Source organism: Erpetoichthys calabaricus, chromosome 3 (assembly GCF_900747795.2).
Source record: "Erpetoichthys calabaricus chromosome 3, fErpCal1.3, whole genome shotgun sequence".
NCBI lineage: Eukaryota > Metazoa > Chordata > Cladistia > Polypteriformes > Polypteridae > Erpetoichthys > Erpetoichthys calabaricus.
This window is the reverse complement of record NC_041396.2, coordinates 296,441,017-296,460,390: the sequence shown is the minus strand read 5'-3', so window position 1 is coordinate 296,460,390 and position 19,374 is coordinate 296,441,017. Positions and strand designations below refer to the sequence as shown.

The 19,374-nt window shown below is 40.6% G+C and overlaps 1 protein-coding gene across 2 annotated transcripts; it reads right to left on the bottom strand.

Annotated features, from left to right (window-relative positions):
• Nucleotides 1–297: 297 nt before the first annotated feature.
• Nucleotides 298–18,431, bottom strand: LOC114647628 (gametocyte-specific factor 1-like). 2 transcript variants are annotated; one of them, XM_028796234.2, is made up of 8 exons: nt 18,282–18,431; nt 12,990–13,039; nt 10,836–10,939; nt 10,603–10,729; nt 10,170–10,256; nt 6,561–6,621; nt 6,410–6,480; nt 298–479 (listed from the first exon to the last, which is right to left on the bottom strand). In XM_028796234.2, coding segments are annotated over exons 2-8 (486 nt in total). In that variant the 5' UTR covers nt 13,024–13,039; nt 18,282–18,431; the 3' UTR covers nt 298–477. The 2 variants fall into 2 exon arrangements, with proteins under 2 accessions (XP_028652067.2, XP_028652068.2); XM_028796235.2 differs by having other exon boundaries at nt 10,170–10,253.
• Between the last annotated feature and the right edge of the window lie 943 nt (nt 18,432–19,374).

The following is a 19,374-nucleotide window of genomic DNA, read 5'->3' as shown; positions in this document are numbered from 1 at the left end:
GTGCCCCTATAGGTCTGGAGCTCCTATAGCAACAAACACCACAAGAGAATCTTGGAGTTCCTCCCTCCACCACCCCCATCTAAAACTGGGAACCTCCATTGTAGTAGGATGACCATCCAGATCTCCACATGCTGATGATGGCATCAGGCTAGAAGACAACTGAAGCACATGCATACATACATGTTATTTATGGTAAAATTTAAAAGGATGAGAGATTAAGAACTCAGTCAAATTACAAAAGTAGGCTAAACAAAAGACCCACTTGAATACGGACATTAAAAAAAGGCATCCTCTCCATTCAAAAGAATAAACTTTTATTAACAGCTGGAGCATAACATTTAAGTACCAACATTAAAAACCATTAAAGTACCCACCCTAACCCACTTTAAAACACAAATATTAAAACCCTTACACTGTAGAAACAAAAAAATACAAAAGACAAAACAGAACAGCACAGCTTCCAGTGAGCAGGAACACCTCTGCAAAAGAAAACAAAAAGGAACCGTGAGCACAGCGCAGATCAGGGTTCACACAGACTTGCCAGCTTGAGGCTCCTATATATTCATACTTTTAGCAAAGCCTTTGGCAAACTGCACCTTGGCATTACTGCAATAGCAGTTCAAATCAACTACCCTAAAACATCCTGCTGGCTTAAAAGACATGGCAGCAGATTAAATTTCTGGCCACTTGAACACACTAGTTAGTGTTGGGAGGGTCAACTGAAGAAATATGCAGCCCCCCTGGCAGGACATGGGTTCCTTGTCAAAATGACCTCTGATAGCAAAGGCTGCTAATGATGCTCTACTTCATAGGTCTGCTCCAGCACAGGACCCCAAGGGATCAGATGGGACAACAGTTTTAAGGGAGCAGGACTAGAACACTCCCATTGTTTTTGACAACCCCATCAATCCTAACCTCCCGTGTTAGGATTACCCCCAGAAAAACTGGGTTTAAATGTTAAATCTCACAGATGGAAAGGCATGTTCAGTGCCCACTGCTGTACTGATTCATATTTGGCACACATGCTTCATAGGACATTTGCCAAGACAGCCAACACGGCATTGCACTCTGGACAATACAAGTGTTTTTCTATGCACTTGTGCATGACAGTAGAATGTCAATAGCTGTTCTGCATGCTTGATGCACTCCTTGTGTTAATGCAGGCCAGCACAGTGTACGGCTCAATGACTTACAAGACAGTTTGAGCATTGCAAAGACTACTTGGGGCAAATGACTTGCCTTTCACATGATCTTTTGCCACAAACCTTGAACCACAGTGAAGCTTCACACGACTAAACATACGCTGTTTTGGGGGTGGGTTGTGGTTCCTGCTGCACTGTATGCTTGTTTCACTATCCAGGTCAATGTCTGATGAGCAATTTACAAACACCAGCATTGCCCAATTAAATTGTTCAGTTTGTTCTGAAGCTAGCTTTGTACCCAACTCACGAATAGTGGTTACCAGAGTGGCAAAATAGAGGATTAAGCATTATGCCATCTAGTGGACTATTCAAGATTAACACCCAGAGAGGTACTCAGGGTTAACTTTACATAATTCAGAGTGGAAGAGGATCTTACAGTAAACACCAAGGAGGTTCTATTTCACTTCATTTTAATCTTCTTTTGGATTGTCATTTACCCAGAATTCCTGTATCTGCTCATTTTGTTACTTGTCTGGATTTTCTCATCTGAGGCAGCACACTGCAATGGGCCTGGAGACTAGGGAATCCATTCCCGGGCTCCCTGGACATTTTGCATTCCCAGGAAAACGGGAACAGCCACGCTCGCATATGTGTGTGTGTGTGTGTGTGTTATATTATATATATATATATATAAAATGGTGTTTAACAAAAAAAAAAAAAAAAAAAACAGTTGAAAATAAGGTGGTGCCATTGCTACAGCTTGCACTTCAGACATCAGCTTTGAACAGCAACTTGAAATTTCAATGCATCCGTCTGTTGCATCTGCATCTGTGCCAAGCAACTTGCCATCACAGAATCGACAAGAAACTTGATGCATCAGTAAAAGCTGAAATGGCAGCATTTCAGAGCAAACGGCAACCACGGGCGTTGTTCAGAACAAGAGTATCAGTATCTGATGATTGTGCCGCCTACTTCAGTGGAGGCAGAGTGCTCTCTCAGCGGCTGGTGTACATCTGCACAAAGGTGTGCTCTCGCCTGGACGACCGCACGCTGGACACGTGCTTTCTATGCTCTTATTACCACAACTAAAGATCCATGTACTTATCTGACAGTATGAACTGCTTGTAGATAAGGTTAGTCTTACTGGTGTCAACATATTGCAGTAGTTTTAATAAAAGTGTCGGTTGTTCTAAAACTGTTCATGCGAGATGCCCGTGCACGGGGGCCATCCCCGGGAATGAAATGGATTCCTGAATTCCCGGGAATGGATTCTTTACTGGAGACAAACTGACTGCACACATCTGGCTTAGAAAGCTACAGCCGACTACTTTTTTTCTACAAGGTCTGCCCAGGCAATGTATGAAGAACGGCATTTGAATTTTGGAAATCTGAGTGAAGCCATGAGACCCTGTGAGTGGCACTGTAGGAATACATTTTCTGGTTTAGTTCATAATCCTATGTACTTTTCTTCGGGAATAACTTCGGATGACCAGTAAATTTATAACAAACATGATAGAGGAGTAACAATGGGTAACCTTACAGCATAAGTGAACCACCGATAAAAGCTTCAATCACTTTAGATTATCTGCAAAACAGTTTGTGGGTGACACCACAAGGTGAGGGATACCATCTAAGCAGACTTCCTTGTCAGGATAAGTGGTCTCCAACTGAAATGGAGACAAGCTAATCATTCACTCACACGGAATCTCCCCATACACCCCTGTGGTACTATTCAGCTTTCATATTCTTTAATACCTTTACCTAACAAGGGTGCATCTCTATTTGGGCTTTAAACCAAGACATTGCTATTTATATTCTGTCATTTCTCAAGACATTACCTTGCTTTTTAAAATGTATCCTTGTCTGCATATGACTGAATCAAAAGTACATGCAGGAAACCAACTGGGCAGATTTAGTAACAATAGGAAAAGCAGATAAATCTCCAATAGTGAGCAGAACAGAAAGGAGAAAGTCCATTTGAGTGCACACCATTAACCAAATGTTTCAGGATCTAGGAGTTATTCATGGACACCTGTGGTTCATGGAGTCTTGCTAGCCTGGGCTTGAGTGGAGTACTGAGGAGTGATAAGCACCGACTACAGTGACGCCTGCACAGCCCAAGTGGACAGTGTTAAGGTTAGTGCACAAGAAAAAGCTAAATCCATAATTAAACTTTGCATATCCCCATTTACTCCATACCACTTAGGTGGTGTGTTAATTCAGTCCCGACAGAATATTTGAACTGCTTTAGGGGAAGGAGAGAACCCCACACACTGTTTTGACATATTGTGCCCCAACTAATTTCCTTTTGTTTGTCACCACTAACATCCTTTTAAAAGTGTGCCCTTTTCATAGTTCTGTGCCAACAGGAAGAGTTCCTGGGTTTTTGCCAAACAACTTGCAGACTGTTGTGTGAATCAATAGTGGACCAGGGTTTAAGCTTAAATCTCCAGAGACTGAAATGGGAGTGGTGGTCACTGACTTAATCAGTGATCTCTGCAAAGAGACAGCTTGAGAACTATTCTGCTCATCCATATCTGATGAACCCTCCCAGAAGGAGCAGTTTGTGGCCATCACAGCTGTTATGTAGTCAGACAAGGCTTTACAGACTTGGGTGTATCACATTTAAATAAAGTTGGTAGAGGAGAAATTAAGGATGATCTTCCAGAAAATCTGGGAGCTGTCCTCATTTGGACTTGTGCCAGAGAGGCTTCTAAAAGCTGTGCAAGGAATACAGAGCTCTAAGGGAGTCTGACATGGCCAGCAAAGGCAGAATATACAGCACTGCTGGAAATAGTGGAGAATGATCAGACGGATGTGCAAGGACTCCAAGAGGAAGGCAGCTGCCAAGTTGGACTTGGAACATGGTGTGTAAAACGTGCTTATTAAATGTGCACAAGCCATTTAAACATCTGCAAGTCAGACGTCGACTAGGTATTTTAGCAACTCCAAGAAGCAAGAAAGTCCAAATTTGGATTATGCATTTCAAGGATGTTTTTCATTCCAAGGTTTGTTAGTTTTCTAGACGACTGGTGTGATGTTCTAATGTCACTACTGCTGAAAGTCTGCCCTCATCAGAATTCTAAAACTCCCTCAAGAAGGTGATTCACCACAGAGTGTGGCAAATGGTGGTTCCCAATCAGCAGTGTCTAAAATCTGGAACAAGTACAAACAAATTGGAAAGCGACATCTTCCTTGGCTTAAAATGTATATTTCTAAGTGGATTGACAGAAAACTCCAAACTATACCTGGAAAGTAGGAAATGCACAGCAAAAGGGCAGAAAAAAGTTGAACTGTAAGAAATCAGCCGAAGTCAAAATTTGATTAACACAAAAGCAAGGTTACAGTCAAAGTTGCATTGGCCAATGAGATGCTGGAAGTTGTTTGGTGCCATTCCAATGAGGGGGGAGGAAAAAAAAAAAAAAAAAAAAAAACCCAAACACCCACACAAAGATTGGCCGAACTAGCAAATATCCACACACATTGATATGGGGTTGCATGTCAGGTAAAGGACCGGGGAGATGGCAATCATTACCCCTACAGTAAATGCAAAGGTGTAGATTAAAATTTGACACATTCCAATCAAAAGTAGGTTTGGCAATGAAGTTTTCAGGATAATGCATCTTGCCACACAGGTAAGAGTGTTAACCTGTTCACGAAAGGCATATCAACTCAATGACAAGGCCAGCAAACAGTCAAGATCATAATTTAAGGGTTAAAATTGGGCGGAGAGGAAAGTCCCAAGGCTCCATCATGCAAAGCTCATCTGTCAACTGCTACACAAGCTGGAGCCAGATTGAGGAATTGATTTTATTAGTGAAGTCCATGCCACAAAATTGATGTGGTCATAAAAGCCTCATGTACAGTGAATCCACAATTCACTGGGGCTAGGATCAAAAACCCTACTACACTTCTGGAAAGCTGCAAAAGCCACTGATATTCACTCCATCAGTATGGGGGTTACCAACTTGCAAGATAGCTATGCAAGGCTTTACCAATTTGAATCGTTTAAAAATCAGTCTATATATACTGCTCAAAAAAACCTTGAGTACAGCATCAAGTCAATGACGCTTGTGGACCATTTATCTGGTCTGTTAAGTAGCAGAGGGGCTTGATCAGTTTCAACTGCTTTCGTGCACTAGAGGGGCAACAATGAGACGACCCCCCCCTCCAAAACTGGAATGAATGGTTCAACAGGTGGAGGGAGGCCACTGACATTTTACCCTCATCTGCGTTATCACTCATTTTGCATTTGGCTACGGTCAGTGTCACTACTGGCAGCATGAGATACCAGGACCCTACAGATCTGGCACAGGTAGTCCAACTTCTCCAGGATGGCAGGCACATCAATATGTGCCATTGCCAGGTTTGCCGAGTCTCAAAGGCATGGAGATTCCAGGAGACAGGCAGTTACTCTAGGAGAGCAGGACAGGGCCTTAGAAGGTCCTAAACCTATCAGCAGGACCCACCAGTATCTGCTCCTTTGGGCAAGGAGCAACAGGATGAGCACGGCCAGAGCCTACAAAATGACCAGCAGGGAGGCACTCTGGTGTGAATGTCTCCAACATCCTCTAGGGGGTGCCGTGCTCGCTGCCTGGCACTGTGGAGCTTGATTGGCATTTGCCATAGAATAGCAAAACTGGCAGGTCCACCCTGTGCTTTTCACAGTTGAGAGCAGGTTTACCTGGAGCACATGTGACAGACATGAAAGGGTCTGGAGAAGCCGTGGAGAACGTTATGCTGCCTGAAACTTCATTCAGCATGACTGGTTTGGTGGTGGGACAGTGATATCTTCATTTCCATCAAACAATTTGGCACACTTTCATTCTTAACATTACCCAGTCCATATCAGTACAGATAATCTAGTAGGATTTCTACCCCCACCCCATTGATATCTGAGGAGTTTTCAAAAAGTTGTAGTTTTTCCAAAACTGAAAAATTGGAAAGAATCTGCCATCTTTGCAAGAGATCATACTGTATACTGGGCATTTTAAAAAAAAAAAAAAAAAAAAAAAAAAATGAAATTTAGTTCTAGTCTGCAAGCTTTTGAGGCAACTCTGGCCCCTTCAAGCAAGAGGCAATCATGTAATTGATATCTTGCCTCAAGGGGCCTGGAGTTGCCTTGAAAGCTTGCATATTGTAATCTTTAGTTTGTCAATAAAAGGTGCCGTTTTGCTCGACTTCTCACTACATTCATAATGGTTAACATGGTACAACACCCTTATAAAGTCTGGAAAGTACAGAAGGTGCCAAGATTGCCTACTTACAGTTCTTCCAAGGAAGTACCCGGGGAGCCCGTATGCCAGGGGCCACATTGACCTCCGAACTTTTCTGCAAACTGGGAACAAGAGGTACCAGGGTCCATTACATTAATTACATAGTGGTTGGGGAGGGAAAAAGAAAACCATACAACCTTACCCCTTATTCAGGAAATCTGTCTCTCCCCAAAAGAATGGCTTAACAGGATTTAGTTCAGCTTCTAAAGAAATATCCGAAAAAAAAATTATTAATTCCTGCGTTTTAGTCAACACCTCTACATGGTACAGTTTGCTAATTTTGTACAAAAGCCACACTGCAAGCCTAGCTTTTATTTGAAATGGAGATTAGCTTCTATACCAGTTCTGTATTTAGTAATTCAGATCTGAATTAAAGAATACTTTGCATGTAATGCTGTTGGAACATTGAGCATTTACAGTATACTAAATACAAGATTTGTGTGCTTTATTTCGGTCAATTTTAGAATTTAGATAAGGGCTCTGAACTCATGTGGGAAATGTTCTATATTTGAAAGGGCAGGAAGGTACAAATGACCTCATTTAGATCAACATTCATGAGGTAGTACCCCAAGACTGTCAAATTTTGGTAGAAAACATCATTGTTTATTAGAATGTATACTGTAGCATTGGCACAGAGCACCACAAAGGATGAATGCACTACTCTTTACATGGCTCATCTCTGGCAGATGTAACTTGTTTCCGCACCACTGAAATCTAAGCTTTGAGAAAGTGACCAGTGTGTGTATGCTTGTAAGAATATGTAAAATGGAGGCTTGGGACTGGTTACTTTTGGGTGGATCTGAATCATACTTCAGGAGCTTGTTCTTCCCAAGCTCTGAATGACAGTATCTTGCATAAGGGAAAGTTTTACTGTTTTAAAAAAAAAAAAAAAAAAAAGCCCTGCCAGGGAGACAACAGCAACAGTCATTAAATGATTTACTAATAATGACACTCATGTAAACAGTGCTTCAAAGCACTTGCCTTAAACCTCAGTGTAAGAAACTGCCAAAGACCACTCTGACTTTGCAACCTACAGACCGGCCCTGTATGCTGAAGCATCATGGCTGGTTTAAGAAACCAAAGACTGCAATAACCAAAGCCATAGGCCCCTGAAATGAATCTTGACAGATTTTAAATCGCAGGTTGTAGGTTTTCATTTCCAACATTTACACCTGTTTTTTCCTTCAAATAAACAGATTAAAATAGTTGTGTACTGCTGTGCTTAAGTGGCCCTGTTTTAACAGTTCACAAAGTCTGAATTGTTAATGAAACAAATGTGGATTAGGTATCCTACTGTCAGGGGTTGTGATTAGACTGTAGCCCTTTCAAAGGGTAGCCATCGGGATACAAGAGCCTGGCAGGAGTAGCGGTCTTTTGCAGGGATGTTCTCAAGTGTAACCCTTTCAAGATAAGCAATCTGAAAACTGGGCAATACACAAGGGAATCCCGGCAGGGAAGTCTCCTGAGCAGAATGGCTGAGGTGGGGATATTCTTGCTTTGTATTTGTGATTTCTCAGTGCAGAGTTAAAAGTTAGATAGGTAACTCTTGCAGGACATCTGAGAAAAGCGCTATATAAATGTAATGAATTATTATTATTGTGTGAATCAAGGCTAACAGTTTTGGCATTTCCAGTATTAAATTATTGACCAATATAAAAAACCTTGAGGTTAAAGTGCCTTTTCTAGACACAAACCACAGAGCACTCTGCCTGCAATAAGTGAACAGCTCTATACAAAAAAAAAAAAAAAAAAAAAAAAAGTATTGACCAAGTTTGACAGGAATCTTAGCACGTCACCTAGATCAGCGGTGGTGAAAGTTATTCCTGTAGGGCCACAGTAGCTACAAGTTTGTTCCAACCCAATTGCTGAAGCACTTATTTCTCAAGCAACTTGGGCTTCATTTTTGTTGTAGCATTATTTTGTTTAAATTGCTCCTTATTAGCAATAAGATGCTTGTGACAAGAAACCAGCATCTTCCAAAGAACCCCCCCCCCCCCCCCCCACTTAGCTTGCTTCCATTTACAAGCGTATTGTGTACTATTGGGTTTAAAAATATGGAAATCAAGAAATAGGACTGAATTACTCATTTTAAAAATTCAAATCATTTGAATATATCTTTGGGGGAGGGGAAGAAAAATCTAGGATACGAGAATGACCGGACAAATTTAAAGCACTAACAAGCCATTAAATAAATTTACAAAAAGATTGCAGGTTTTGTTCCAACTGTTAGAAAACAGTCACCACAGCCCTCCAGGGCCGACTTTACCCACCCCGTCCTAGTTGGTTTTTATTAAGCAGGAAGGCAGAGTGGTGTGGCTGTGGCCAGGGATCCACTGCTATCTGGATTGCCAGTTCCAATTCCATTAATACCAGAAGGTATCCTATACTGTTGGGTCCTTGAGCAAGAACCTGAAAATTGCTCCAGGGGCACTGCAATAGCTGATCCAGCATTCTGTTAAAGAATTTCCCCATTTGATATATACATATTCTCTCTGTACAAGAGCTGCAACCTAAGCACAGATCTGTGGGGGGGGGCCCAACTTACCAAGTTCGTCTCAACATAACCCTGCAATTCATCCGATTAAGCCAATTACCCAGCTACAGTATTGCCACCTCATTGAATTCCAGCATACTATTGAAACAACCTTCCCCATCTGAAAACACATTGTCTAGAACAGTGTTAATTGCCATGTGCTGCTCATTTTTCCTAATGGTTTCCATTAAACATTTATCTGAAATGCCTGTTAAACTTTGACCTACAGGTTACTTTGACTAGCCTGATCACCCTTTTCTTACAAATATCTGCTAGCATGCAGTGTTTAGAAATTTCTACAGCATGCAGAGATGATGCAAACCACATTTCACAAACATTAAGCACTTTAGGATAAGCTAGCAAAAAAAAAAAAAAAAAAAAAAAAAAAAAATGACCCAAGGTAAAAATCACAGCAGTGGAACCACCAACTTGGTACCATTTCACCCAAAAAACTTATTAATCTTCCAAACTGAATATTGCTAAACAGCTTTAGGAAACAGGTTTGGTATGAAGACAAAGAAATGCGATCCATGCTATGAATCTTATTTAAAAAAAAAAAAAAAAAAAAAAAAAAATTGGAGCTGCAGCAACCATTCCCGTTTCTGAAAATACCCAATGCTCTGTGTACTCCTTGCAAAAATCACATCTCCCCCAACCCCCCCCCCCCCCCCCCCCCCAGCAGTGCACAGATCATTTGATGACCACCTGTCCATTTCCCATCCACACACAAAGCTATCAAGCAGCATTCATTGTACATGCAAACATTCTTTGCACTTTGCAAAGTCAGTAAAATTACAGAAGGATAAAATCCACATACTGTAATCACACATTAGCACTCTATATAAACCTCTGAACAAAAAAGGTAGTGTTAACCCAAAATGTAATTCTGAATGTTTATGCACTGTTAAATGCAGGTTGTCCATGTATGTAATGTCTATTAATACATGTTTAAAATTAAATGTTTAAGAAATTAAAATCCCTGGCTCATGAGAAAGCAGGCATTAAATGAACACTGGTATGAGTTAACACATGCACAACTGTCAGTTTGGGACTTGTCACTCGTTTACTTCTCACTTCAGATTCATAGATGCACTAGAAGAATATTTGAGCTATTACACTTAAAGTTCCAAATGGTAAAATTAAGCTTAAAGAGACTAGAAAAAAACCCTCAACCACCACAATGGATTTTCAGGACCAAGCTTCAGATCCAGTCATTACCTTGATCCCAGTCCTCTTCACAAGGTGGAGCTTGCCAGTTACTCACAGAAGCTGGCTGCCATCTGGAATTCATACTTGGGGTGTCTGCTAAAGAAACAGGAGGCAGCTTTTAAAGTCAATCACTACTCTGTAGTTACTTTTGCCTACAATAATACAGAATTTAGAGTAGGGGTGCACAGCTTCACCTTGAATGTTGGACAGATTGATATCCACCAGCAGGAGAGAATGCTAGTTTCTTTTCAGAGGAACCTGATCTCTGCTGATTTCATAACATAGCATTAAACATGTAGGTAGAAATGTGTAAAATTATAGAATTGGGAGAGCCTTAAATGTTGCTTGTAGGGCAAAGAATGTGCCTGTCAGGTCTGATCTAGACCAGTTTACAAGCTGTGCACCCCCGCTTTACACAGGGCTTCCAGTACAACAGGCTTACAGTCTTCATGTGTAACAACAACACGATCTTCACAGTTGGCAATGTGGCTGCTAAGCTCATGTTTCTGGACAAGATGTCTTGCATTGAAGGGGCAGGACTTTAGCTGCTTTGCCAGCTCTGGATGGTTCTGTAAACAAGAAGAAGAAGAAGAAGAAGAAGAAGTTCTAGTCAGAATGGAGAAGGGACAAAAGAAAAAAAAAAAAAAAAAAAAAAAACTGGGGGGGAATAGTTACCTTGCCACATTTTATGAGGTGATATGGAAAACGGATGGCTCTGATCTGATGGTTTTTATCATACGGACATTGTTGCAATGCCGCTGGATCCCAGGGGTCAACATCTAAGGACAACAGTATTCAGAATGATCAAAATCTGAGGTCATTGGACAGGTTTATACTTCATGCGACATGTTCCTGTAGACACTACTGCTATACAAGCAGTGCATCGTTTGTATAGTACACCTTCGAAATTCACAGGGTTACGTTACTAGAACCCCACGAATTGTGAAAAACTGCAACTTATGGATGTGGTTTAAAAAAAGCCTACTTATAGTTTAAACCCTAAATATGCCCCCAAAACACTAATTTCATTTCAACCTCAGCTTAATACTTTCCCTAAAAAATGTAAAAGTAAACCCATATACTGTATGGTATTATACTGATTGTACCCCAACCACGAAACGATCCAGGACAAAACAAATATGTACAGGTAACCCAACAGAAGGGGCAGAGAGACAGGCACTTGAAACAAATTACAAAAATTCACTGGCCCCATTTTTAAAAGCCACGCTGACATCCTTTGACCCCAACAGCCCCTGCACCCTCAGCAGACGACCAAATTGGAGCCACTACAGGGACCGCTGGGAGTTAGTTTCAAATTCTAGTAGAGTACGCTCTTTGATTGGCTACTTTCACTATTCCAAGCCATGTTTTCCTCTACGGTTGCTTCCTGTTCCCTGTACAGTGCAGTATTACCACAAAAAAGCCATAAAAAAGGATATTTAGTTAGGTTCTAGGTAAAAATCATGAACTGTTGAACTCTGAACTGCATCTTCACAGGGGTCTACTGTACTTGTGTGTACTTTACATCTGGAAGATGGCAGTGCTATATCACCATGGTGAGAACATTTTCAGCTGTGTGTGGAAAGTTGCCCAAAACATCCACTAAACCTGCGTCTTTGGAAGAAAACCAGAGCGCACTTGAAAACCACCAGGAAAACATGCAAACTCCAGGGACGAGACTCCCTACCGATCTGCCACCATACCACCCACACAAGTAATTAACAATCCTCAAATAATGAAATATCAAATTTAGCGTTCTGTGCAGCAATTGTGGCCTGCAGCTGCTGTCTGCTCAGGAAGCCCCAGAAGCATGTAGTGATTAACTGGGTCAGTTTTAAGATGGGTGATGGCCTACTTTAATCACAGTTTGTCATGTCATTACAGTGGAAACAGATTAAAGCAGATTTCCACTTTAATCAATAAACCTTTTCACTGGGTCCCTAATTTTTCTTGTGTGGTTCAAATACACTTCTGGGCATTCTGATGCTGCTGTGAAGGTGCAAAAAAAAAAAAAAAAAAAAAAAAAAAAACCCACAAGATGGCATGCAAGACCTTTAAAATGTATTGTGGCATTACGTTGAGAAATGTGACACCTATATGTCAGCATTCTGCTTCACCACAAACCAAACACTGACCCCGAAGGACCTGCAAAGTGGCTTGTTGTCACATGCCGATAGTAAATAGCGACTGATGTATGGTCAAGTTGGAGCATGACTGCACCAAACACTTTCTGGTACTGCAACTTGTGCCCGCATTATGTTAATTTCGGAGGATGAGCTCAGAGGATGCATAAAAGGAACACCGGGAACGCATGGCATCCATGATGTGTTCATGTACACGTTCTGAGCGTGAAGTATAAAACCGGCCCTTAGAAACCACAGAAAACTGACCTTGAATTTTTGAAGTAGCCTTATGGAGCCAGACAATAGTTTAATATACAATTATAGAAACTACACTCCTGTTCTGTTGGTTCAGATTTCTCCCTCACTGGAGGAGAGTAAAAGGAGGGCTCACTTATAAAAAGCGTAACAGCTCATAACCACCCACTTGCGGTCAATTGTCCCAAAGGTAAAGGTGTGCCATATCAAACAGCATCTTAACAGTACATAATTTAGGATTATACTGTTGGAGGTTTGAGTATTTTAGGGTTGAGGAAACATTCTCTGGCAGAGATGTTTGAATAATGCCCACTTTAAAAGTTCCAAAGTAAAGCAACAAGTCATGCACACTGGGCAGTGCGGTTTCAGGTACATAAATGTGATTGGGCAGATCTGATCCAGAGATAACATGGCTGTCTGAGGCAAGGGGACAGTAACAAAAAAAACTCACTAGAATCAGAGATATCAGGACTGTATTGTGCCATGATCCTCTACAGGAACCTGAAAAAAAAAAAAAAATCCCTTTTAAGTAGGGTTAGATATTAAATTGTCAAACCACAGGATCTAACAGCCACAGATTTTACACCTACCTCTGCCCAAAAGGCTGAACTCAGTCATGCACTACACCAATAAAAATTTACATTCACATTTCAGACTAATACAATTTCTCCCAATATTAAAAATGACAATTGTGAAAATAAAGCACTAGTGAGGGATTAAGATTTGTGATTATGCACATTTCATGCTTTAAATTAATTTTTTGGTTCAACAATGCAGACAACTTTATTCAACACAGGATTATGGGTATCCCACACAAATTATGTAATTCCCACAAATTCTAATATGCAAGTTTTTTGCACAAAATTAAGCAATCTCCACTTTAAAATGAATAATTTTACCTAGTTACTTATGAATATATTTCTTTGGATATATTTTAAGCTCATATGTATGTTAGCTACCTGCTGCAGTTGCTATTGACCAGAGTGAAGTGGTAGAACTGGTATTCTGTGGAGCCGAGCAACTGCACAGCAGGACTCAGTATTGCATGTCAAACTATTAAAACTACTAAACTGTTAAATTGAAAGCTTAAAAGGTTAAAGTATATTCTTGTGCTAAAACAAAAATTCCAGAAATTCACGAGCTCATTCAATTTCAATTTGAAATGACCACCCCTGGCAATTTGAGGCTTCAAGATGCTTAATCACCATTTCTTTAAAATGTTTATGGGTGGGATGACTGGCATTAATCCTTAACCAGCAAAACATTCACCGACACACAAAGAATGCTTAAGGATGTGGGAAGGGGCATGGGAAGAGTGCCACAGCACTGCTTTTAGCTGGCATAGAGTATTAGTAAGGCTGGACTTCTAGCTAACAAAGGCCACAGAAACAAGTCATTAGCATTTTCTTCCACTGTTACTTCACACTTCAATTGAAAACAAAGCCACTTAATGCACTAATAGAGATTTCACTAAAGTCTCACTGAGCAGAATCTTGACAAATCAGTTTGTGAAGGTCATTTGGCAATGGCACAATACAATCATGCAATTAGAGAGTTGGTAAGGTGTCCACAATATTGAAGAGGTAGAGTTTATTGAAGGTTTAACAAAAAATCCTACAAAATTTGCAAAACAAGCCTGTTTTTGCATTTTATAAATTGGTGGCAGAGGGGCTAAACCTGGAAACCCCTCATACATGTTCTGTATGAAGGTCACTTGGGCCAACATGGTTCATTTATGCACACTGTATAGTTTGTAGTCAGGACCACACCTTACCAAAAATTGTTCCCACAATCCTGGTTCAAGATAAGTGGAGGTGGGATACTACACAACAGCAGACACCCAGGTCTGAAAAAGGACACTAATCCCTTTAACAGAAATCACCTTATTTTCTCTTATGGTCTTAATGTTCGAGAATACTGTGAATTGTTCACTGGCAACAATCCTGTTTACTACAATTCAGAGGAACAAGAGCATAACCTGGCAGCACTGGGTACAATGAAGGAAAATAGCATGAACAGAGTGCCAGTTTATCACAAGCAACTCATACATACGGACCAATGTGGCAATGTCAATTGTGCACTATGGTGTCACCTAAGCTGTGAATTCTATAGCACCTTTCCCATGCTCAAGGCACTTATTTCAAAGCTCAAATTTTAACTACATTCATACCTACAACCTTAAAGCCACAGAAACATTACTCCGATGAGCATGGGGAAAAAAAGTTCTTAATTCTGTAGAATGTTTATTACTCTACTGATGCATCCCCCCAGCAGACTGGCTTTGATTAAATGTGGAAAACTACATGCAAAAACTACTCTAGCAGTTCAACTGCTGACAAAGGTGGGGAATGAAAATGAATGCTGTATTAAGATAAATGTAAGTCACTATGGATAAGTGTCTGCCAAGCAAATAAACGTAAGTGACTATCCATTGAAAACACCATTTTGAAAGAAATACTAAAATTTAAATGAGAACTCGGCAACATTAGATTTGCTAATAAAAACCCTCAGAGGTCAAGTTTCTCATTGACTAGAAGTTGATGATCAACACCGATAGTCGCTATAGAATGTTTAGTTACCAAGTGTAACTTGCCATGACCCTTTTGGACCGCTGAAATAAGCAGGTGTCGATTTATGCAAGGCACTTCATGGAATTCACACTTGTGCTTTTTACCTGGGGAACAAGGCAAAAGTGCTCCAATCATGTTGAAAGGTGACAAAGCATTAGTCTTTCACCCATTTCTTCAGCACTAATGGTGTAAATATGCATTAGTTATTTTGTGATGAAGTTTCCAGATGGTGAAAACCTATCCATCTGCCAAGACTACTGCTGGACAGAAGTGAACTTTTCAAAATTGTCCAAAAAATAATCCTGAAGGCAATGAAAATCACTAGTGTTAGGAAGAAATCTGCTCAAGATTAACAGCCAGTCAGACGGTCCCAAATACTTACGTTTGCACACCAATGGATGTCTTAGTCCACTGCATATTGGACTGACAAGAATGTTGCTGCTTGCGATTGTGCCAAACACCTGTGCAATACTTGTTATTGCTACATAAAGTATATGAATAAGTTAATTTAAGGGGAGCTGTACTCTTTTGGGCTTTGTAAAGTTACACTTCTGCTGACAATCCGTTAATGGTAAAGAAATGCTACTGTAGCTTCTTTATACCAACTGCAATATGCCCGTAGAACACTTCACTGGGTCTGACAGCCATTTAGTCATTCTGGTGTACTTCAGAGGGGTTTGTTTTTCATAATTTAACTTTGCCTCTGTAATAAGCAATATGCTCACTTGGGAAAAATAAAATGCTATCATAGGCAAAATATTAAAACAAAAAGGTGTTCTTGAAATTATTCAAAGTTTACAGAATCATTTGTTGCTTTATGTTGGAATGTCAGGTTAATCTGTGTTGCAGCAGCCTGGGGATGAGTCTGGCATTGCACCATGTAAATAAGCAGCTTAAGTGTCAGCACACTTGCCAAACTAGGGCAGCAACAGCAAAACAGTCCTTTCAATCACCACAAATTAAACCATGAGCAACAAACAGGGAATCCATTTAAAATTTTTTTGGCAAGTAACACTTGAGACCTAAAAGGGTTAAACCTTGGCTATTTAAAAAAAATTTGAGCACAAGCAGGTGAAGCTACTTCATGGCTGGAGAGTTAGACAGCATTTAACCCATAACCTCAGGATTTGAAGTCCAAAGCACTACATTAGCCACCTTAACATTTAGTTCCATTATCAGGAGAACCAACAAACAAACATACTTAATGGCACTGCCTTTCTCCAGTAAAGCCGCATGGAGTTTGCATGGGTTTTCTCTGGTCTCCTCCCACAGGCCAATGACATGGTTAGGCAGATTGGGGATTCTAAAAATTGACCTAACATGCGTGTTTGTTCTCACCTATACTACATTAATACAGTTTATAAAATAAGCCCAAGAAAATTGATTCAGAAAGTATTCACAGTTACAGCCTTATACTAAAACCAGTTTCAATTCACATTTGAACTTGACACCAAAACCCCCAGAATGTCAAAAGCAAAAAGACTGGATTTAAAAAAAAAAAAAAAAAAAAAAATGAAAACGTTAACAAAAACTATTTGATACAACTATTCAGGCCCTTTGGCTTGGGTGTACCCTATTTTGGCAATCACCGAGAGGTTCCTACACCTTGCTTGCAATCTACCCGTGGTTAACTCCGGTGATTGGACTGGTTTAGTAAAATGTACACACCAGTGCATGGAAGGTCCTACAAGTAACCAAAAACCTAACCAGGAGTTCCGAGGAAACGCCTGTAGAGCTTCGAGTCACAGATCTAGGAGGATCCTAAGCGCACAATAACTTCTAGAATTCTTATAATAATTCATTACATTTATATAGCGCTTTTCTCAGTACTCAAAGCGCTGTCCACACAGGGAGGAACCGGGAAGCAAACCCACAATCTTCCACAGTCTCCTTACTGCAAAGCAGCAGCACTACCACTGTGCCACCTGTGAGGACAAAATGAAATGTCAGGTTGCTTAAAAAAAAAAAAAAAAAACGTTAGTTATACACAGAAGCTAAAACTGCAGCCAGTCACTGGGCGTCCAACTACTAAGCATGCATTTACATTTGATTGACTGTTTTCCTCTCTCCCTCCCTTCCTTCCTGCTCCTGACGGAGGGGGTGTGAGCTGCCGCCTTCAACAGCTTTGTACCGGCGGTGCTTCGCATACTTAAAAGGCAAACAGCCCTATTGATTGGTTTGGTTTTCTCTCACTTTCTGACATCTTATTTCGCGGGTGGCTCTGGAGCGCAACCCCCGCGATGGAGAAGGGATTACTGTACAAGTTTTACTTATTCCAAAGCAACTCTCCGTAAATGCATTACGCGTGTATTAAATCGGCTAAAGCGATGTTCTTATTTTGGGCAAAAACGACAAAACCCAAGAAAAGCTGGAGAAAGAGGTTTGGCGACACCTTTAGAAAAGTGTATGACCCGGCCCTATTAACCTCTAAAACAAAATCCAACGAAGCATTTTTGATCGATGTGAGAAACACGCCCAGACTAGGGCATTTACCTTATTACTTTCATTTACAATAATTTTAGAATCAAAAGCCTTCAATACCAACTGCCCAAACAAGTTCTCGCTAAAATACTATTTAAAGAAGTTAAAAATATTGGCAGACTGCACCCTCCAGCACCCTACTACATGGCTTTCTTAAAGACATTCAATAAAATGAAAACACTTAATATGATGAATCCCACGAGGACAGCTATACGCCAGCCCCGCTCGTTCCAAGACGTGCGTTTGAGCTCGCTTTCTCTTGTTGGTCTTCCAGACGTTTCTCCATTAGATTCGAAGACTAACCAATAAAACCTCAGAGGGGAAAAAAAAAAAAAAAAAAAAACCTAATCGATATTAGAAAGTAAACGGTTAGCCTAAAAGGTAGCCCTGCACGAACGAGCGCTTTCTTAGAAAGTTCACGAAGCCAGCAATAACTCGACACTCTTCAAAGCTACCACGAGCTGTATCGTCAAAAATACAAACATTTCACTCGAAATCATTTACATCTTTCAGAGAATTATGAAAAACAGACATCTTTATTAAATTTTTGCTATTACCACATACTTTTTTCAGTGTCACGCTAACAAAGTACAGTACTTCGAATTGGACTGGAAAACCGCGCCATGAAACCAATGTGTTACACTTTAAAACACTTTACTGAATGCTCGCTACCGTACTGCGCTTTTACGTACCCACTTCGTGCTCGTAGCTTCCAAAATTAAATAAAACAGGGATAAAAAAAATTGAACTCCAGCCAAACCACCTCGCGGACTCCTACACTACTGTGTTTGGTCTGACACCGTTAAGACAAATGAAAGACGAAACCCCGCCCAACTACTTTAAATCCATCCAGTTATTGGTAGCGCCCCCTTTCACGTGAGTATTTCTAGCTGTAGCCGCATCTGTTTCGCATATCGTTAACATGAGTGGGCGTGGTAACACAATATTAGGGCAGGATCATTAGGCGCCAATAGGGCAGTGCTGTGCGGGGTCAAGATAACAGTGTTTCTTGGGGGATGGGGGAAAGATAAGCCCTTGTTTTCTTTATGCATTTACGATTTAAGGCAGACGCTGCAAATACGAACTTCTCAATGAAAGATTTTTTTAAAATGCAATTAACATTTCTTTGCATCATTTAAAGATATTGTAATAACCCTTCTAAGGCGGGCAAATAAATCTTGCAAGCAAGTGGTGGTAATTGTCCAAAAAAACTAATCAATGGTTTTATTTATTTTCTTCTGACTTCACAAGACGAAAAACAACGTAGTCAGGACAAACCATAAGCACACTGAAACTCAAAAACCATCCCACACCACGAGTTAAACACACTCTTATTTTACCTGCACCTCCTTTTTCAAAAATCCCCTCCTCCTCAGCACCCCAGAGGCTGCTTATTAAGAGTGGCAGGTGTGTCTCTGCCTGCCCCTCATTTTTTTACTTCTTAAAACACACTGCCTCAGTGGCAATTTCTTTCCCAGATCGTTACACTCATAGACATAGAATTACTAGACGCCTCATGACCAGCAGCATCGTACGTCAATGTCGCCGCCATATTGCGAGTGGCACTGCTGTGGAGTGAAGTCATGGATAAAGATGCCTCACGCATCTGCTGCTTGGGATTGTACAAACCGCTGTACGCTCCAAACCACATCACAGGGATTACATTTCATAGGTGAAGATGAACAATTGTTTTGGTTGGCCATTAGAAAATCCCGTTTTATAATCTTAACTTTAGCTTGCCAGGCTAAGCTAGCAAAGCTATGCATTTATGTGCTCAAGTGAGGC